General features: G+C 40.9%; 1 protein-coding gene across 1 annotated transcript in view; it reads left to right on the forward strand.

The window, feature by feature from the left end:
- ACVR2B (activin A receptor type 2B) overlaps positions 1-22,773 on the forward strand; it is a 150,844-nt gene that overhangs the window by 91,361 nt on the left and 36,710 nt on the right. The window contains exon 2 of the mRNA XM_089533635.1: positions 8,352-8,559. Within this exon, the coding sequence (XP_089389761.1) occupies positions 8,352-8,559 (208 nt within the window). The remainder of the gene's footprint in view (positions 1-8,351; positions 8,560-22,773) is intronic.

The following is a 22,773-nucleotide window of genomic DNA, read 5'->3' on the forward strand; positions in this document are numbered from 1 at the left end:
GCAGCCATCAAGGAAGCCTTTTTACATGTCCTCATCAATCAGCCTGAGAAGATGATGGAAAAAGCCCTTCGCTGAGGTTCTTAAGATTTTGGCAGACTCAAATATGCACCTGCATTTGTCCTTTAGTATCTACTGGGGTATGGTTCCAGGATCCCCTGTGGATACCAAAATCAATGGATACTTAAGTCCCATTATATGCACTATCATAGTAAAATGACATCTCTTTTATAAAATGGCAAAGTCCAGGAATGCTTTCTGGACTTTTTAAAATGAATATCTTTGAACTGTTGTTGAATACAATGAATACATTCTTTTAGATGATCTGGACCTCAGCTTTATGGGTCAAAACTAGCACTTTGAATTATGCACAGAAACAAAACAATGGTCCAGACTTAAGTGTTCCCTGGACCTGGCCCTCTCCAGCCGTAAAATTTGGACCTGCTGAAGTTTCCTTATTGTATAGTGTGTGACAGTAATGCAAAGTAATGTAATTCAAGCATGTGTCTTAGGTAGAACTGCTGTGTCCAGGAACAAGTGCAGCAGGCACACTAGTTTCATCAATTCAAATGCACTCCTGGCCAAAGTTGAAACTCTAGCTTGCATTGTTGTTATTGTTGTATGCCTCCAGGTCGTTTCCAATATATAGCAACCCTGTCACAGGTTTTTCCTGCCAAGAGAGGGTTTGGCTCTGTTTTCCCTGTGACTTGCCCAAGGTCACCCAGTGGGTTTCTATGACTGAAAAGGAATTTGAGCCCTTTTCTCCAGAGTTGTAGTCCAGCATTCAAACCACTACACCACACTGGCTCTTCTAGCATTCATACATTACAATACTGCATTATAATGTTACTCCATACATTGTACAGAGCACCGCCATATTTTTTTTAATTGAATGGCAACTGTAGTTTGATTTGTATGTTTGTGAATACTTGATTTGGCAAAGAATTTGTAGCTCAGTGATAGACCACATTTGCTGAATGCAAAGCCTCCCAGGTTCATTCTCCAACATCTCCTGATAGGGCTGAGGCTGAAACCTTGGTGAGCCACTGCCAGTCATCCCCAATTTTGAAGCCCCAGATGTTGTTGGAATGCAACCACTAAGATCCCAGATGACAGGCCATGCTTGTAACTCTTTGGATCGGACGTCCATGGATACCTGGGAACACAAGCTTGGGAACTACTGGTTCAGAAAATATTGAGTCACCACACCATCCTGAAAACTAGTACACCACCCTGAAGACTTTTCATTTCATCTGACTTTGGAACCTAAGCAGGATCAGGCTTGGATAGTGCTTGGATGGGAGACCACAGGGTATATCGATCATCTTCAGGCTAGGAAAGAATCTGACCTGAAACCCTGGAGATGCATTGCTGCCAGTCAGAACTGACAGTACTGAGCTACATGGATTGATAGTATAACTCAGTATAAGGTAGTTGCTTATGTTCCTATGCACTAGATGGACCAGTGGGGCATAAGGCAGATTCTTATACTTCTAAATAATAAGATCAGAAAGAGAATATCCAGGGGGACTGGTTGCTGACAAGTTTATTTTTACAGCCATTTCATTAAGATCTCACTCTTCTCCTCAACTCTTCTCCTCAACTCTTACTCATTTATATAGTTACCACAATCTTTGCCAAGGTATGTGACTGCTTGCAATAAAGCAGCTCTCTGCTATTGTGTCTCTAGAATATTTTCCAATGTGTTTGGAGCTTGATGTATAGGAGACTTCATAACAATGTTTTACACAATCTATCTTGGCAGCCCAGAGACATATTGTCCAGTTTTGTTTCCCTTCTCTGCTTCACCCTGCCAAGAAGACTGCCGGCTTCTAAGCTTTGATTATTCAGGCCGGACAGTGTGCCAAGAAGGAAACAAACACACAAAGTTTAGTTTTTAGGAAGGTGGTTTGCCTAGAGTCTGAACCTCTGGACTCCAGTATCTTCTTGTCCATTTACTTGTATTATGGTCTCCCTCTGCTCTATCCACTACCACTCCATTACCAGTGAATTGAATCGGAAATTGTGATATTTGAAAATATTCTCAGGGAGAATCAGTAGGAAAGCTCATGGGAACCAATTGTGGTAGATGTAGCTCATTTTAGAGTAGACTTAAAACATCTCTGATAAATCTCTTTAGGGGTTCTGTATATGGTTTCTGAACCAGTGAGCTCCTGATCAGGTTGTATGATGCCAGTGTGTTTCAAAGACATGAGTGCCAGAGGTAGTATACACTCTCCTAGCCCCAAATGGTTATTTTTAGAAGGTATGAGATTAATGTTTGCCCATCTTCTTTGTTGTGACTCATTGGCCTTGGTATGAGTCCTAGTTTGAAGGGAAGCAACACAAGAACTGTGACTCATGTAGGAATAGAGTGGCCATCTTCTTTTAAGGTAAACAGCTCAGATCCATCTGTGCATTTGAAATGAGTTGTGCAATTACACTGAATGCAGAAATGCAACAGAAGTGCCTGCCTTCAGCACAACTCCAAAACATATGGAGATGCAGCTTTAAGCTCTCATACCAAAAAGCCCCTACATTTGTCAGAATTGCCTATGCTCACATTAACCCCAGCGGATACCAGGGGCTCACTCTGCTCTGTAATATTGTTGCATAGGAGGCTACAGACTGTTGATTTATCTAGGCCACTAGAGCTCACAGGATCAGAGTTGAAAGGTCCAACCCTCTGCTAGGAATACATGGTCCTGTCCTCTGCTAGGAATACACAGCTAAAGCATTCCTGAGAGATGATACTGGTTGACAATAAGTGACAGTAACTTGATGGATATCCAGGGTTTTAGACAGTAGTTTTGCATCTCCTATCCAGAGATGCCAGGGATTGAACGTGGGACCTTCTCCATGCTAAACAACTCCTCTGCCATTGAGCTACAGTCTCTCCCCTCACACTGGGAATACATATTCACTAAAGCAATGACCTTTGTTTCCATGGGAATTTTGGGTGCATGTACCTTCAATTTGCCTGTCCATTTACAGTGACTCCATGAGTTCCATAGTGTTTTCTTAGGCAAGGAATACTCAGAAATGTCTTTACTGGTTCCTTTCTCTGAAATACAGCGTACAGCACCCAGGATATGAAAAGTATGGATGTGTTTCCCTGTTTTTCACCTGTGTAATATTGGAGGTTATAAATAAACAAGATCATCAGAATACAGCGTGAACAACCCAGCCCCCTCTTTAATAATGTTGTTGCCTTTTGTTACCTCCAAAAAGATCCTTAGTTTTTCCTGCAGCTCAAGTCACATCACATAAGTTATAATAGTCAAAGTGTCCATCTTGTAGGGGCTAAGATAGATGCTATGTTATTGAAAATGCTATCACTGTTTGCTTTTCCCATTACATTTACTTGTAAGTTATGACAGAGGCAAATACTTGTGTTTTAATGTAAAGAAAATATCAATTTCAGGGTGTCATTCTGTAACACAAACTTGAATTCAAGAGCAGTTCCCATTGATTTATGTAGCTTTTGCTCATTGGTGATAAGATTGCAGAAACCCTGGAATGAATGTGGCACCTTTTTTTAAACTGTTGCAGTCTCCTTTTTGAAAGACTTTTGTTTGCTATCTTTCCCTGGTGAAATGAAACAAACCCTCCTCTTCCTTGGGAATATTCAAAGGAATAGAATCTTGACTGAATCTTCCCACCAACTCAAGTGAATTGTAAAGAGTCTTCTTAAAGGTTATTTCTCTTTGTTTCGAGAAGCTCATTGTACTAACACCTTGGGAGAGGAATGAGTGTAATAATGGTTTTGCTCCTTTTGAACAATTTCTTTACCTCTAAATGACTTAAGCTGAAGTTAAAAGGGAGAAAATAAAGAAATGACAATAGGGAAGCTAAAATATGACAAAGGTCCAAAACATGCTGCAGAAATAAGAAATCATAGTTTGCTTTAACTGCCCTGGCTCAATGCTAGAGAATTCTGGGAAATGTAGTTTCTCTGTCAGAAAGCTCTGCTGCCACAATAAACTACAGTCCCAGGATTCCTTAGCACTGAGCTAGTGCAGTTGAAGTGGTCTCAAACTGGATGATTTCTGCAGTGTGTTGTGGACCAAGGAATCATATTGCATGTGAAAAACCATTTTTGGAAGTTCTGCAAAATGGTTGTTGGGAGATGCTTAATTAACTCATGTGAGAAGATGTATTAGTTTTTAGTGCGAAAGGCTCTCTTTCTTAAAGAAAGACAGTGGAGACATTGCTTTCTTGAAAATGATAAAAGTTTTATGATGCACATCCAGATCAAGGAAAGTAATAATGACATTCAGAGAAGGGTGACCAAGACTTCATAGGACTTGATCCCAAGCCTTATGAAGGACTTGGAGAACTGGGTATGTTTAGCCTGGAGAAGAGAAGACTGACAGGTGACATGATAGCCATCTTTAAATATCTGAATCCATGCCATGTAGAAGATGGAACAAGCTTGTTTTCTGCTGCTCCAGAGACTGAAACATGAACGAATGGATTCAAATTACACAAAAAGATATTCCATCTAAACATTAGGAAGAACCTCTCTCCTGTAAGAATTGTCTAGCAGTGGATTAGATTGCCTGGGGGGGGGGGAGTGAGGTTGGAGGGGATGAGTCTCCTTCTTTGGAAGACTTTAAAGAAATAAAGAAATAAACTTATAAACAGAGATAGGATTGGCATCTTTCAGGAGTGCTGTAATTGTGTTTTCTTGCATGGCAGGAAGGTTGAACTCGATGACATTTGCAGTCCCTTCTGACCTTAGGATTCTGTGATTCTGTGCATAGCATAACATAAAAGCTTCAGAGCAGAAAAGCTTCATCTGACAAAGCATGCTCAGTGAATAAGGAAATATATCACTCTAAAACCTTTTTTACAGCTTTTTTGACATAGTATGCTGATACCATTAACACAACACTGTTTGGCAAGATTTAGCTCAGAGAGAAGTATTTCCCAATCTTGTGTCTTCCAGCTGTATTAGACTATAACTTGCTTCATTACCAGCCAACATGGCTATGAGGCTGCTCCTGGAAGATGGCACTCATAGGATAGTGCTTCAGGAACTAGCAGAAGAACTAGCAGAACAGAAGGCCCAATGTGTCCTATGATTCCATGAATGCAGTATTCAGGTAGAGAAATCAGCCTCCTGAGAATATCGGCTCTCGTCCAGAAAAGAAGCAGCCGTTTAAAAAGTAAATTACAAATTTGAAAGTGCACAGGTCAGAGGTGGGTAGACTTCTTTTGTTTAGCTGCTTACTTCATACTGAACTCTACCTGTTGGAGCCAGATGGACAACTGTGGCAGTGAAAAACAAGAAGCAGAAATGGTAGCTTATGATGAAGCCATTTCTGTGAATGTGTGTATTCTGTGTGAAGGCTGGATAGTGAAGAAAGTTGATAAGAAGAAAATTAACTAATTTGAAACATAGTGCTAGAGGAGAGTTCACTGGATACTGAGGACTGCTAAAAAGTCAAATAAATGGGTGCCCCAAAAAATCAAGCCTGAAGTCTCCCTAGAAGCCACAATGACTGAACTGGGAGTGTCATATCATGAAGTGACTCACTAGAAAAGATAACAATGCTTCCTAAGGTAGAAAGCAGTAGGAAAAGAAGACCACATTACAGATGAATGGACTCAATCACGGCCCTGAATTTGCAAGACCTGAGCAGGGTGGTTGATGATAGGGTGACCTGGTAGTCTCTCATTCATAAGGTTGCCATAAGTCAAAATTGATGTGATGGCAACAACTATAAAGTTATTGCCTCTCTGTATGTATGTAAGTTATGCAGGCTTCAGGTTTCCATTTCCCCTGATAGCACTCACACAACCGTGTTGTCATGGCTCAGAATTTTTTACTTGTACCTCCATTTGCACACAGATCCCATGAGTGGCCACTGGTTCAGAGAAAAAACGTTTCCCCAATGATTCACTGAACAGGTGGTGGCGAATCTACCTCCAATCTCTTTGCAGCTTTTTTCTGATAATGGAAGACAGCAGATTCACCAGCATCAAATGGTTTTCCATACAATAGGCTTTGACCTAATTTTGTGTCTATTGAACATCTGATAGTGTGACGTCCTCTCCCTTTGACTGAAGGACAAAGTGAGATAATACCATGGTTGCCAGATGTCTTACTAAGGATGCTCTTATTATAGCCTTTTATTCACCAATGAACACAGTTGCATACAGCAAGGACACTGCCTGGCAGAAAATATTACAGGTCGATTGAACATAAATCATAATATGTAGTGGCCTTTAACATTTCTTTTAATTTTTTTTTTAAATTTTGACACGTATTCCCACAGCAGATGGATAAAGGACCAATCTAGTCATCACAGTAAACTGTGGATTATCATGATGGGAGTGAGCTGCATTGAACTTTGATTTTGGATGATGCCTTCCCTCAGCACATACTGGTCTTCTCTCATGACCACAGGGAGGAGACTGGAAGCTTTTCTTTCTTAATTAACCACAATATGGCATTATACAAGAACTTGACTGTGGTTAATCTTAATCAGGATTTGTATTAAACAAGCCAGATTTATAACCTATGGTTTGAAATAAACTTGTTTCAAACTAACTACAGTTCAAATTAATCAAAAACATATCGATCAAAAACAGAAGAGGAAGCTTTTGCAGTCTCCCTTGGCCATACTGGGTGGGAATTCTTTGGGATGGCTTACTGTGAAAGTAAGTCTCTGCGATGGCTTGTGTGAGTGTTGGGTGTCTTCAAATTCTTTTTGTCCCTAAGGCGAATTTATCATGTGGTTTTCCTTGGCAAGATTTGTTCATAGGAGATTTGCCTTGCCTTCTCTTGAGGCTGAGAGCATGGGACTTGCACAAGGTCACCCAGTGGATTTCATCACTGAGTTGGGAATTGAACTCTGGTCTCCAGAATTGTAGTCCAACCCTTGAACCCTATGCCATGTGGGCTACTCCTGCGATGGCTAACTAGCTTGCTTTAACTTGTTCCAGTCGGAATGGTTTCATCATGATGTCTGAATTGGCTAAAATGGTTTGTCTTGACATGGGAAGGCCTGTGCACTGGTCCTGTAATGGATTCAGGGATATTACCCCCCTGTTGCAAATGTGGGTAGAGGTGCGGCAGCTGAAGCTGACAGATGACTTGCCTTTGACCACCTGTGGAGTTATCTGGAGAAGTCAGATTTGACCTTGCCTTTACGTAGTTTAGCCTCTTAACTGTTAGCGTGCTTGTTTTTAATTACTGGTTCAGGAAGGTCACTTGGTACTAGAGGCAGTCTCATCATGGCTTTATATTCTTTTTTTCCTGTATGATTTTTAACATTTGCCTGCTGAAGAAGCCAACTGAGTTTACAAAAGCTTGCAACATGTATTTTGTGCATTTTGGGTGGCTCAGTAAAGGTATCACTGTTTTGTGAATTTGGGATATTATGCTACTTTGCAATAAGGCCAAAACAGCTACACCTAGATATATATTCATATGTTTAACTATAGTAGGATGATAAAGATGATGGGTGCCGAAGGCAGAAGTACATAGATTCACTTATTTCTCCCCATTCCCCATTAAAAATAAAGTCTTCATTGATTTGATTTATTTAAATATTTGTTTATCACCTCTCGGCTCACAGGGGGCTCTTCTGAGAAGATTTTGGTTCTGGGATGAGGGGTGACAAGCATCCTTCCAGTTAAACAGTTATGCTGGATTTAATTGATTTTTTTAATAGTATGATTAATTTAACTCACATTTTAATATTTATAATTCACTGTGTTTTTATTGGAGCCTTTTAAATTGTGTGGTAAACTGCCTTGCCTTGCAATCCTGAGAAAAAGTGAGAGTATGAAGAACAGAGATGGAATGAGAATAAGAGCCAGGAAGCGGTTAACCCCAGTTGCCTTAGGGGTCATCAGGAGGGCTGGATAACAATTTACAATGGTCCCTCCATGTTCCCTGGAGTTAGGGGTGAAGGACCCCCTTGAATGTGAAAACACCACAAGTAAAAACAAAAAAAACCCCACTATTCTTTTTACCTGAGAGAACACCTCTGTAGGAATCTCCAGGTTCTCCAGTGCAAATCTGTGGTCAACTTCTGCCAGAAGTTGTGCTGGAGGACCTAGAGATTCCTAAAGAGACATACTAATCAAAACCACAAATAATCAAATCTGCAAAAGTCAAAGCCGCAAATTTGGGGGGCCAGCTGTATACCTTCCCTTTCACACTCCACAGCATGTTGCCTCTGGTATAAGAGGTGACACGTTCGTACCTCAACTAGTAGTGATCAGTGCCCTAGCTTCCATGACTTTACCTAATCCCCTTTTAGAATGCTGAAAATGTCTCTTGCTTCTCCACTCCAGTTTTAGTCATTAACAGCTTTCCATTTTGCATCTTTCTACAGGGCCAGGCCATGGTGAGGCAGAGACAAGGGAATGCATCTATTACAATGCTAACTGGGAACTGGAAAAGACCAACCAGAGTGGGGTGGAGCGCTGTGAAGGCGAGAAGGACAAGCGCCTCCACTGCTATGCCTCCTGGAGAAACAACTCTGGCTCCATTGAACTGGTGAAGAAAGGATGCTGGCTTGATGACTTCAACTGTTATGACAGGTAATGGTGGAACCGAGGAGCACACTTTGAGCTACATGCTACAAGTGGACACCTGCATGGACTCCTCTTGGAGGGAAGGAGCATTTCCCTCTCCCCTTCTTTATTCATAAAATACAGATGTTTGACATAGTTGTTGGCTCTCAAGTCATTTCTGACTTATGGCGACCCTAAGATGTCTCTATGATGGGGTTTTCATAGCCTGGAAAACCCACAAAAAACTTGTGTTTTTTGGTTTAAGGTTGTTTCTTAATTATATGTATTTAGGGTTTTCATGTACTTGCATTTGATGTATTATATATTTGTATTGTATAAATTGTATCTGATGGTGTTGTGAACCGCCTTGATCATTGCGGAAAGGCGGTATACAAATAAAGTTTTTATTATATTATATTATTATTATTCTGCAGTGCAAATGCAGCCATAGTTTCTACTTCTTTTGTTTGATAATTAGTGGTAAAATATATGACTGTTGGGCAGTGTGATTAGATCATCAAGGGACTCATAATAGCCAAAACATAATTGTTGTTACTTAAAGTTGTTTTCAGTGATTATATATGAAATAAGGAAGGCATTCACAGATGTTTGATGGCATTTCTATAGCTCCTTCTCCTCCTATACAATAGTTTGATCTTTCCAAATGATGGTGACAGAAAGAATAATTTAGGCATTTTAACAAAACAACTTGCCTATATCTTTTCACAAATGCTGTCGCTCATTAGTTCTTCCAAGAACCTCTGTCTACTTCTCTTTTTCTTCCTTAGATGCATATTTTTGAAATGGATGATAGAACTGATTGAAATTTCTTGAAGTAGCCATTCCTGCTTTAAAAAAAAACAAAAAGAAAGAAAGAAAGAAAGAAAGAAAGAAAGACAGTAAGTAAGTAAGTCAGGGAAACTCTGACCATTTGGGTTTATGAGGATCAAAACTGGAAAAATGTGAGCAATTCACAGAAATTCTGACCAGGGTGACTTGATAATCTTAAATGCAGTCTGATAGTTCAACACAGTTATTTTTTCTGGAATTAGCTTGCGCTGAGAATTAACTCCCACTCAGTTCAGTGAGGCTTACTCTTAGCAGAGTGAGTTACAGGATTGCAGCCTTAGAATAGCAGCTTCACAAGCCAGCTTTTGAGAATTTTCCTTAACAACCTGGTTTTTAAAAAAATGATACTGTGTACTTGATGTTTTCCAAGTCAAATGCATTGGAAAGGATAGTGGTTTACAAATGACTGAAAGAGAGGAAGGCTATAGCTCACTAATAGGGTACATGCGTTGCATGTAGAAGGTCCCAGGTTCACTCACCAGTGTCTCTAGGTAGCATGAGGAAAGAACCTTGTAGAGCCACTGCCAGTTAGAGTTGTCAGTTCTGAAATAGATGAACCTAATGGTCTGACTTAGGTATAAGGCAGCTTCATTTGTTCCTAACCCATGTGGGTATTCTTCAAATATTAATACAGGTTGAGTCTCCCTTACCTGAAATGCTTGGAACTAGAAGTGTTTTGGATTTTGGATTTTTTCTCCTAGATTTTGGAATATTTGTACTGTATATCTTGGAGATGGGACCCAAATCTAAACATGGCATTCATTTATGTTTTGTACACACCTTATAAACATAGCCTGAAGGCAATTTTATATACAATATTTTGAAATAATTTTGTGCATGAAACAAAGTTTGTGTAAGTCAAAGGCTTTCATGGCCGGCATCCATAGTTTTTTGTGGGTTTTTCAGGCTATGAGGCCATGTTCTAGAAGAGTTTATTCCTGACGTGGCTAACATCTTCAGAGAATGCTGATCTGGAAGAGAGTGGGTACACACACACACACACACACACACACTGTGTGATCATTCTCCCAGCAGACAAGGGCAATGCCACAGTAATCATGGAAACAGAACAATACAAACAAAAAAATCAAGGAACTCCGGGATCCTACAATATACAAAAAATTGAAACAAGACCTAAAAACACTAGAAAAACGAACACCCTGATCAAAAACTCCTCAATTCAGCCAACCACACGACAAAGTTTGTGTAAATCTGAGGTTCTCCCACCAAGACTATACAGTGCGCCCACATCATACGCGGCTTTCAACATATGCTGAAAGCTGCAAGGGGTGGCACATCCCATTCGGATTAATGGGGTGCGCCACCATGCCACCGCATGCACGAGCCCCATTCACTTGAATTGAGCTTGAGAATGCACAGTATTTGGCTTGTGTGTGTGTGTGTGTGTGTGTGTCCGGAACGGATCCTCTGTGTAAGCCAAGGGGGGATTGTATGGACTTCCCAAGACCCACAAGGATTCCATTCCACTCCAACCCATGGTGAGTTCTATTGGATCCCCCACATATGACTTGGCCAAGTTTCTGGCCACACAGTTACAAACCTATATAGGGCATACCCCCCACTACATCAAGGACTCAGCTCACTTCATAGGAGCAATCAATAACCTTGAACTAAAACCTGGAGACGTACTAATCTGCTTTGATGTGGTCTCCCTGTTCACCAAAGTCTCATAATGGACACCATGACACTCATCCGACAAATTTTTCCAGAAGACATCACAGCCCTGTTCGAATATTGCCTCATCACAAGCTATTTCCAATGGGACAGAGGATTCTACGAACAGAGAGATGGAGTAGCAATGGGAAGCGCTCTAAGCCCTGTGATAGCAAACTTTTACATGGAACACTTTGAAAAGCAAGCCCTGGAAACAGCACCAAAAAGCCCACAACTTGGTTCCGATACGTGGATGACACTTTCACCATTTGGAGTCATGGAGAAGAAGATCTGGTTGTGTTCCTGAACAACATCCACCCTAACATCCAATTCACTATGGAAAAAGAAAAGGAAGTAACATTGCCATTCTTGAATGTCCTAGTCACCCGCAAACCAAACCAATGTTTGGGTCACACAGTATACAGAAAATCTACACATACTGACAGATACCTGGATACCTGGACAAGAACTCCAACCATCACCCGGGACAAAAAAGAAGCACAATCAAAACACTGGTAGACCGGGCAAAACGTATCTTCAAACCCCATTTCTTGGAAGATGAATTGAAGCACCTGTACCGGGCTCTACAGGTGAATGGTTATTCCAGCTCAGACCTCAGAAGGGCTGCCAGACTCAGAAAAACCCAGAGGAGTCCAGACAAGCAACCACCCAAAGGGAAGATATTTCTACCTTATGTCAAAGGAGTCACAGACAGAATAGGCAAAGTGGTAAAGAAGCACAACTTCCAAATGGTTTACAAACCAACCAAGAAAATCCAGCAAATGCTCCGCTCAGCGAAGGACAAGAGAGACCATTTCACAGCTGCAGGAGTTTACTGCATACCATGCAGCTGCAGACAAGTCTACATAGGGACCACCAAACGCAGTGTCCAAACATGAATCAAGGAACATGAGAGACACTGCATACTGGGTCAGCCAGAAAAATCAGCAATAGCAGAACACATTATAAACCATCCTGGGCACAAAATGCTGTTTGAAAACACTGAAATTCTGGACCATGCCAACAACTATCAGGTCAGAATGCATAGGGAAGCCATTGAAATCCAAAAACAGTTGGACAACATCAACAGGAAAGAAGAAATCCTTAAAGTAAATAAAGTTTGGCTACCAGTCCTGAAGAACACCAAAACCAGGACTCAGCAAATGCAAATAAGAAACCACTCAGGGTCAGAGGCTTTCCCAGCAGACAATGATCACCAGTTAGCAGACACTAATTTACATATCCTCCTGCCCTGAGGCCTGGCCATCAACAACAGAACAATACACAGATTAACATGGGAATCACTTCTCCTTACCCATGATCACACAGTATATATATATATATATACCCACTCTCTTCCAAGTCTCTTCTCTGAAGATGCCAGCCACAGATGCCAACGAAATGTCAGGAATAAACTTTTCTAGAACATGGCCACATAGCCTGAAAAACTCACAAAAACTAAATTTTGTGTACATTCTCAGCTACCCATGTGGATGATTTTGGAGTATTTCAGATTTTGGAGGCACGGATAAAGAATACTCAACCTGTATTTGTTATTGTTATGTGTTGTAATGTAAGTTTTGGCTTGTGGTGATCCTTTGAATGAGCAATTCTCAAGAGATACTCAGGTCTTGCAAACCTAGAGCAATACCTTCCTTAATTGAGGAGTCATTCAAATACGGAAATAAATCAGTTTGGAACAGTTTTATTTCCATGATGTCCACACTCGCCCTGACTGCAATTGATGCAGTTTGTGGAGGGGGGCAGGTGGGTGAAAAGCCCACTTAAACCAGTGTATTTGGCACCAGGTCCCTCAGCGATTTCTTTTAAAGAGTCGCAACAGTTCACAGCTTTGGTAATGTGACCACACTGCCAAATCGATTTGGATTGCGTGACATCATTCTCGGAAATGGAAGCACCTCTATTTTAAATTGATACGGTTGCAAATGTGGACAGTAACAGGGTCAATATGTGATAGAGAGCTTTGATCGCAGTGGATACCAAGAGCCCCCACTGTACTTTGCATGTGATAACCAGTGTTGTGTAATGGATTGAATGTTGGGCTCTGGCTCTGGAGACCAGGTTTGAATCCTCACTCAGCCATGGAAATCCACTGAGTAACAATGGGCAAGTCACACTTACTCAGCCCTTAGAGGAAGGCAGTGGCAAACCCCTCTTTAAACATATCTTGCCAAGAAAACCCCTGTAATAGGTTTGCCTTTGGGTTGCCGTAAGTCAGAAATGACTTTACTGCATGTAACATCAGTAACAACAACATGTATGTACAGTGGGCCCTTGGTATCCGCTAGGGTTTGGTTCCAGGACCCCCTGTGGATAACAAAATCTGTTGATGCTAAAGTCCCATTAAATACAATGGCATAGCAAAATGGTGTCTCTTATATAAAATGGAAAATCAAGGTTTGCTATTTGGAATTTATACTTTTTAAAAATATTTTCAAGCCGCGGATGCTTGAATCCGTGGATTAAAAAAAAAAATCTGTGGCCAAGGAGGGCCGACTGTATCTATATATGTATGTATATGTATATGTATTACTGTACTTGCCCAAAATGTAAAGTAGAGTATAGGATGAATGCTACCAGTACTACTGTTAATACTAAAGACAGATTGGTTGGCTGCCACTTAAAATCTAGGCTACAAGGTGATTCATTCTGTTCTTTGTGGCATCTCATTTAGAAGACTGGTGATATCTCTTCTGCAGTTTCTCTCTCTCTCTCTCTCTCTCTCTCTCTCTTTGGTTTTAGAGATCTTTTCTATACTTTCTATAATTCAGTCATTTCCCATTTTCTGTTAGCTGATGCTGTTGTTCTCCACTTTTGGCCTTCTGCACATCCCTTTTGTCTTCCTAATTTAGTTTATGTTCCTTGTCATTTCTTTGCTGTGTTCAGTTTTCTAAATTGCTGTTCTGCAGTTAGGAAATCAGCCATGCTATGCTGCCTGAGCTGCTCATGCTTCATCAGCCCCCAGTCATGTACAGCAGTGTTTATACTGACATCTTTGTGTCAGTGTAAAAATTCCTCTCCCCCCATTATTTCTCTAATTTCAGCATTCATGCGATTTCTTTATTTAAATTTATAGATTGCTGCAAAATGGCATCCTTGTCATTCTATCTTATCCTTTACGATCTTGTTTTAGTTTACCCCGTTAGTGGGCAACTGCAGTGGTCAGGGGCTAACGTTCTGCCCCTTGGACTAATCCAGGGATACATAGGCTGCCAACAATACCTAATAATAATGATGATGATGACGATAATGGAAAGTGGATGTAAATCAGCTTTAAAAATGTTCAACAGCAATCTTGCATATTGGGTGAAAGGTGAGATATAAATAAAATAAACAAAATAAATAAAATAGTCATCCTAAAGTGATGATCATGCTTTTAAATGGTATTCCTGCTTAGAAATATTCAGACTACTTCCACTTTATCACTTCTTTCCACTTCTTATCCTGGTGTCTGGTCATACTTTTAACTTTCTCTTCAGTTTTCACTAATTTCTTTTGATAGTTTGTCAAACATTTCACATATAAAATTGTTACCCATTTCTTGTTACCCATCTCTTCTTCTAGTTGTATTATTCATAGTATTTCTCTTCCCAGTCTTTCTTTTCTTCTTTCCTTGTTCTGCTTCTGATGTTGCTTTTCTTCTTTAGTTAATCCATCATTTTGTTCTCCTGATTAAGCCCCCCCCCCTTTTTTTTTAAAAGCAGCTATTACTGGTTCTCTCTCTCTCTCTCTCTCTCTCTCATTCACATAGTTCCTTCTTGCTTTAAAGCATGCTACTTTTTTCAGTTCTTAAGAAAGCTCCTTTACAAATACATACCTGGAGCTGTGAAAAAGATAATCTCCAAACTAGTGAAAGGGCTTGTCTGTTCCAGTTGTCTCAGTCCACACCATTTCCTTCCTCTAGGGAAGAGAGAGTGTGACTTGCCTAGGGTCTCCCAGTGGGTTTTATGGTTGAGCTGGGATTCAAGCCCTGATCTCCAGAATCGCATGCTGAAACCACTGGCTGTTCTTGTTATTGTGCTGTGCGTTCTGTGCTTTATTATCCTTGTTGTTGTTGTTGTTGTTGTTGTGTGCCTCCAAGTCGTTTCCAACTTATGGGCGTAGAGCACCCTTCTGAGCAACTGTTCCTAGTGACCCTAAGGCAAATCTATCATAGGGCAAGCTTCAACAGAGGGGGATATCCATCGGCCATCCTCTGAGGCTATGAGAACATGACTTGCGTATGTGGTGCCTTCAAATCATTTTCGTCTTATGGCAACCCTAAGCTGAAAATATCATGGAGTTTTCTTGGACAGTTTCATCAGGGGGGGATTGCTATTGCTAGCCTGAGGCTGAGAGAGTGTGCTTTAGGTTTCCCCCTGGAAGTACTGCTCCTGGAAGGCAGAAATCCCCCCCCCCCCCAGAAATTACTGTAATGGACATGTTATTGGGTAATAATAGAGACTCCCAGTTATCTGTTATTGCCCAATGATGCATCCATTACAGTTTATGCACGGGACATGAATGAGAGAAGTACATGGGGTGTGATAATCTTCCCATTTTAATGACGCTTGCGTCCCATGTGAAAGCGTCCCTAGTCCAATGCTCAAACCACTACACCACACGGGCTCCCTGACAGGCATACCCTCCTCTAAAATGAATCCCGTGTTAGAAAGCATCCTAACTCCTCCCCTTCATGAGGTCAGTTCTTGTTTGCTGGCTTCCCAACATCCTCCAAATAGATTTCCATTTTCTGTTGTTTTAAAATTTTAAATCTTAAGTTCTCAAAAAGCTTACACTGTGTAACTAGGGAGCCACTGTGAATAAATACTTTGTTTGTGGGGTCTTTGGGCTATGTGGCTGTGTTCTACCGCAAAGACACTGGTCCATGTCCTAGTGGTCTCACGACTAGACTACTGTAACCTCCTCCTGGCAGGGCTTCCCCTCTCTCATCTCCACCCATTAATTTCTGTTCAGCATTCAGCTGCACGCATTATTTCACTCGCTCGCCGTTATGATCATGTCTCCCCTCTGTTGTCTTCCCTTCACTGGCTCCCTCTTCCTTTCCGCATCAGGTACAAACTTTTGCTACTCACCTTTAAAGCCCTGCATGGGCTGGCCCCTCTTTATTTAACCGATCTTCTCTCTCCCTACATCCCTACTCGCACTCTCCGCTCTGGTAGCCAAAGTCTCTTCTCCCAACCCAGGATCTCCTCTGCCCCATCCCGGATCCGTCCCTTCTCTCTTGCTGCCCCTCATTCCTGGAACCTTCTTCCTCTTCATGCACGGCTCATCACTTCCCTAACCAGCTTTAAGGCTGAGCTGAAACCATATTGTTTAGGGAAGCGTTCTCAGGGAATTTGTGATTGTCATCTGGCTGTCTGATAATATTTGATGTGATGTGATTTGTTTTATATTTGATGTTTTTAATTTGTTTTTTCTTTTCTATATGGTAATTTTATCTATTCCTCTTTTAATTGTTATTATCTTAGAATGTACGCCTTAGGCAGGCTTTTATATACTTTTTAATTTTACCGACTTTGTACAGCGCTGTGTATAATTACAGCGCTCTAGAAATAAAGTTTAATAATAATAATAATAATAATAATAATAATAATTCCGGAAGAGTTTATTCCTGATGTTTTCTTCCAGAGCATGGCCACATAGCCCAAAAACCCCACAAAAACTATGGATTCTGGCTGTGAAAGCCTTTGTGCTTGCACTTGTCCTGATTCGTCAATGCATCCCATTCTGAAAAACTCATGAAAATTTCACAGAATACCTTGAGGGAGAAGGAAGGGAAAAAAGTTTCCAGTCTGTTTCATGGCGTGACCTCAGCTTCATGATCTTGTTATTTCTATATCAGAGTAAACATTAAATGCCTGTTTTTCTAGTAGCTGAAGAATCCAGAACTGAAAAGAGTGCTGAATGCTTTTGTTTTCCTACGATAAAGTTCTCAGTAATTTTTGGCATGCTCTGAAAAATGTCCGGTACTATTAATGTGGAAAGCAGCATGTTCTTCTGGGAGCCATTTGCTGCAGAAGAGGGAAACTTAGTCATTTAAAGCTGTTTACTAAGGAATTAAATGCACTGCAATTCTGGGAGGGAAAGGATCTGCTTTTAGTGCTGCTATTTCCATTTTATTTTCTCAATGCACTGGTTAAAACGCATTACTTTTATTTTGTCCGTTGATTACTCACCACTTGACTCTCATCATGCAAACCAACTGTCCCTAGCTGGATGCCCTTCAGATGCATTAGGCCCTGCTTCCCATCATTTCCCATGCTGCCTAGGATAATGGGAGTTTCAGTCCAACACATTTGAAAAAATTTTGGAGGAGGAAGACTTATGTAAACCATTTCTCCTTTAAAAATCTTGAAGAGATTTTACTTCCTCTATCAGCAAAATGAAAAATTAAAAACCACAAAAGTAAGAACTAAATGTAGACCAAAAGTAATTCCTACTTCCAAAACCATCAGGTACATCATTTCATGATACAAAATTATGAAAACAAATTATTGTGTTTCAAGTGGACTGGTGACAATATTCAGATTACCAGCAATGGTTCATTCATGAATTCAAGTAATCAGTGACTTTATGAATATGAATGAAGATGAAGATGAGATGTAGAGCCGTTGTGTTGCACTGTGTTGCTGGTTGAATGAGATTTTTGATATCACCAGAAGAAAAAGAGATAGGATATAGTTGTTATTTTTTATTTTTGTTTGTCCTATCTATCTATCTATCTATCTATCTATCTATCTATCTATCTATCTATCTATCTATCTATCTATCGTCTCTCTAATTTATCAAGATAGAAGCCCATCCTTTCATTGGGCCTCAAGGCAAATTAGGCATTAAAAGTACTGGGTGATTGAAAGTGAATGGTGCAAAACTGAATAAGAACAGCTTTATTTTTGCACCATTATTTTTGAATCATCCAGTGAAACTATATTAAAAATTGTCTTCATTTTCAAGTCTTATTAAGAGAAAGAGGAAATAAAACATTTGTTTAAAAAGAATAAACCGACAAATAAGTTGAAAGTATTGCAATGAAAAGTCTTCAATGCATAAACTTCTAGAAAAGACAAATACCTAGTGAAATGTCTATGTGTCTATATTCCCAATATTCAAATGTTGGAAAGATCATAAGGTCCTTAATTCATTGAATCGTGGCCATTTGTTTCTCCAGTAGCCAAGTATAAATCTCTTTGCCTGTGAAACGGCACAGAGAATCCATTTCAACTGGCCATAAATTAATTTCCAAGATGCAGGGAAACAGTTTAAGAGCCCATAAAAGTACAGTGCACCTGCGTTATACACAGGCGCGCAAACTTTTACTGAATAAACATTGTGAAGTCCAATATGCAAAGAGTTTTAACTTTATAAGTTGGAGTTTAAAATCCATATATCTCAGTTATGGAGGCCAAAGCCACAGTCCACTGGTTCTGCAAAATGGATCTAGCTAATTTCATTTTTTGTTCAGATTCACTTAACATTTCCAAAAATAGAGGAGATGTTGAGGCGCTCAAGTCTGCAAGGCCATATCTAGATAACAACACTACTACTCCACAGGAGTTGATAGATCCCATTTAGCCCTTAAACCTGAGAGATGGGAGAAATTCATCATCAGAACCAGTCAGTTGATTCAGAGTAAGAATTGCCCTGGATTATCTCATAATGTTAATTTAATTTGGAAAGAAGGATCAAAACACAGTTGTGACATGTATACCAAATGGTCTCTGCTGTTAAATTTGAGGAGCGGGAGAGTGAAGCCGTTTCTGATACAAGCCTCAATACCCATCTTGTTGAAAGAGGCATCCAACAAGATCACAGTTCAAGTTGGCGGATTCTGTCTGGATGAAGAATTCCATTGACTAGCATACATCAAGTAGGCCAGTGATTCAGACTATGAAGGCTTTCATGGCTGGCATCCATAGTTTTTTGTGGGTTTTTTGGGCTATGTGGCCATGATCTAGAAAAGTTTCTTCCTGACGTTTTGCCAGCATCAGTGGCTGGCATCTTCAGGAAGAAACTCTTCTAGAACATGGCCACATAGCCCGAAAAACCCACAAAAAACTATGGATGCCAGCCATGAAAGCCTTCGACTTCACATCTAAAAACCAAATACACCTTCATTATATGAAGCTGCATACTCCACCAGGACATCTGTTGTTGTGAATTTCTGAATCATTTTTTTGAAAAAGATTTGAAGGGCAAATGGGAAGAAAGGCCTTGTAAAACATAAACTCTGGAAGTGTAATATTCACCGAGAATGTATAGTGCATTCTGCACCTCCAGTCTCCCCGCCTTGAGCCTTTAGGAGAGGTGGGAAAGAAATGAGGATGATGATGATTCCAAAGAGTCAAATCTAAAGTTGTTCACCTATTTATAGTCAACATTTGGGCTGTGCAGACTGCCCCTAAGGGGTGACCTGCAGCTGCCTTCAGGTGCTCTGGATCAGGGCCAAGGCAACCGTATGCTGCAGCCCCTCTCCTGCCTTTCCAGGGCACAAAAAGTAGCTCAAAAGGAGGCTCCTTTTTGCGCCCTGGAAAGGGCGTGATAGCCACTGCTGCACAGTTTGAAGGTGCTCCTTTGGCACTGCATCATGCAGACGCAGCACCAGAGGAGTGCCATGACGCTATACGTCATGTGGTGCGGTGCACGGCATCATAAACTCCCTAGGGACGCAGCTGGGTGTGTGTCGTGTAGACACTATGCCCTGACTCCACCCCCAGGCTGGCCTTAATGGTTGGTCTGCACAGGGCTATTATCTTAGGAATCAATTTATTCAAATTTAACACAATCATATGTGAAATATCTTTGGGAATTGGCATTCCTAAATAAGGAATAACAATTAGGCATGACCAGAATTCTAAGTACTCTCTGTGATATAATGTCTCCCACTGATATCAATTTAGATTTTGACCAGTTAATCAAGAGGCATGATAGATCCCCAGAAGCACTGATCATTCTCATTAATGCCGGAACACAAGGCTGAGATGTGAGTTGTGTGTTCTGCTTGCCTGCTTGCGGTGAAAGTGCTCTTGCAAGCAGGTGCTCTTGAGGTGACTGTAACAATTGATAAGCAAAAGTACAGCTGTTTCAGCAGCAGCTCTCCTTTCTGTTCTTCTTGTTAACAAGTTTATTAATGTTTTTAATCATTCATCAACAAAGAGCAAAATAATAATTATTCTTGTACATAGTTCCATCTGTCTTGCCTTCTTTCTCCTCTTCCCTTCCTCTGCCTCAAAGCACTCTTTCTAAATATATAATGTCACTGGTTGGATCCTGTCTAGAAGCAACTGAAAGGAACAAATTAAGCATAACAAAGAAGCAAAACAAAAAAGGATGGAAGTGGCATAAACAGTGGTATACATTTAATTGCTTCTCTCCTCAGTGACTAGATGGCTTGAGGTAATTGCCCAACACTTATATCTACATTTGTTTTTGTTCTGCCTTTCTGATCGTACTGTTGGCTTAGGGTTGTCAGCAGTTATCTGTGTGAATGTTTCACTGGTGGTAGCTTATACAATAAGCTCAAAGTTTTCTGCATGACAGGCTGGATCTCATCACTTCATAGCATCATTCAAACAAATTGCTATCATGAATGATCTTTTCTTCTGTGCTGGCTCACCTTATTGCCTGGCCACGGAAAGAAACATCTGTGATAAGTTGTGGTTTTCTGGTAGAGGAATACCATAAAATAATTTTGCTTCTGTAAACAGAGTAGTTTGTAGACTTCCGAAATACTCCTGAACACGTGGAAAGTGTTTGTGTAGCACCCTAACATACAGCTTGACCTAGGACATCCTTGGACCAGATTTTGAGCTCTGTAGGTAGGTGGGCTGTGAAGCTAGTTGCATGATTTCAGCCAGAGCATTGGCCAATATCCAATGCTATAATTCTCTTAGTCCAAAATAACATTGTCTTTGTGGATGCCAGTAGACCACTAAGAGTTGCTGATATTCAATAATTTAACAAAAAATGACTCCACATTAGCTTCAGTTATGCTGCCATGATAAAGAAACCTGTGGAGCCAAAGGAGGGAATGTGAGTTGTAGTCTGAGGATCTTATGCTTTGGTGAAAACACAGTACTGTAGATCCGGAACACCTGAATCCTTCTCACCCCTCATTTAAAGCAGTTTTAGGTATATCTGATTTAATATCCTGTTAAGTTTCTTATGGGGTGCAATAGCAATAGCATTTATATTTCTGTACGGCTTATTAGTGAACTCAGCACTCTCTAAGCATTTACAATCTGTAAGCCAATTGCCAACAAGCTGAGTACTCATTTTATCGACCTAGGAAAGGATGGATGGCTGAGACGATCTTGGAGCAAACTCACAACATTGTGGCTGCAGTACTAGCATTTAACCACTGCGCCACCAGGGCTCCTCACATGAGTCTGTAAAACACTGATTTTATGATTTGAAATGTTTGTTATGGAACCAACATAGTTATAATTTTGTTTTATTTGTTTATTTATTCACTGGATTTATATCCCGCCTGTCTCCCAAAATGGGATTCAAGATGGCTATTTAACAGTGAGATCTAAGCTGACATCCAAATTGTGCTCCTTGTGTGCAGCAGAACATTATTTTGGAAGTGATTGTGAAGAGTTCCTTCATAGAACAAGGGGTCCTAGATTCATGTTTGATTTCATTTGTAGGATAGTCCCCAGAAAAGTTATACAGCATGTCTTTTCCATGTGTGAGATCATAGAATTACTGCAGAGGGAGGGGGAAAATATTTGTCTATATGTAAAACCTTTACACTGGAGTCTTAGTGAAATAACAAATGTGTAATGATTTACAGTCCTTCACCCACATAACACCTAGACCAGGAGACTTAACAAAACATACATTTTCTTCTTGTAGAATAACAAACACTCGTTTAAGTCTTGGTTTCATATTCTTTATGACTCAAGCAAAGACATAGGGAAATATTGCTTAAATCTGTAAGACAGCTTGACTGAACTGATAAATGTAAAAACAGTAGATTTCTTTTTTAAAAAATAATCTTCTTCGTGGTCTCTGCGAATCATACAAATGGGTTTCACTGCGCCTGCGCAGTGCTGTTCGGAACCTTCTGGAATCACTGGGCAAAGTTTTACTTTGCAACATATAGAAACTTTTTGGCGGTAACCCCGCCCACCCGTTATAAGGCCCCTGCCTTCCCGCTCTTTTCCCCAGTTCCTTTTTTCCGCCGCGCTAGCTGCTTCTAGGAACTTTCGCTCGCTCTTGCTTGTACGGAATCACTTTCACTAGACCTCTGACTGTTTTTGACCATTCTCTCTCTCCCGCCCTGGTAACTTCGGACCTCTTCGGCTTGTTTTTTGACTTCGCTTTTGACTCTCCCTCGGATTTGACGACTTTGAAGGATGCCTGCGCCCTTCAAGAAATGTGATGCCTGCGGGGGCAAGGTGCCCGTCCAGGACCCTCACTCCTCCTGCCTGTTTTGTCTGGGAAAGGACCATGATGCCAGAGCCTGTCACCTCTGTAAGTCTCTGTCCTCCCAAGCCAGGAAGAACCGGGAGTCCCGGCTGACTTTGGCTATTGCCCTGGGAAAGGTCCGGGAGGGACGTCCCCGCTCATCTTCGCTTCCTCCGGCTGCCCCGGCTGCTCCGCCTGCGTCTTCTTCACGGGCCAGCGTTTCTAGTGTGGTCTCTGTCCTGGCCGGGACACGATCTCCGACCACCTCCGATGTGGCCCGTG

The sequence above is a fragment of the Sceloporus occidentalis genome, unplaced genomic scaffold (genome assembly GCF_023333645.1).
Source record: "Sceloporus occidentalis isolate IW3139 unplaced genomic scaffold, rSceOcc1.0.p SCAF_7, whole genome shotgun sequence".
NCBI lineage: Eukaryota > Metazoa > Chordata > Lepidosauria > Squamata > Phrynosomatidae > Sceloporus > Sceloporus occidentalis.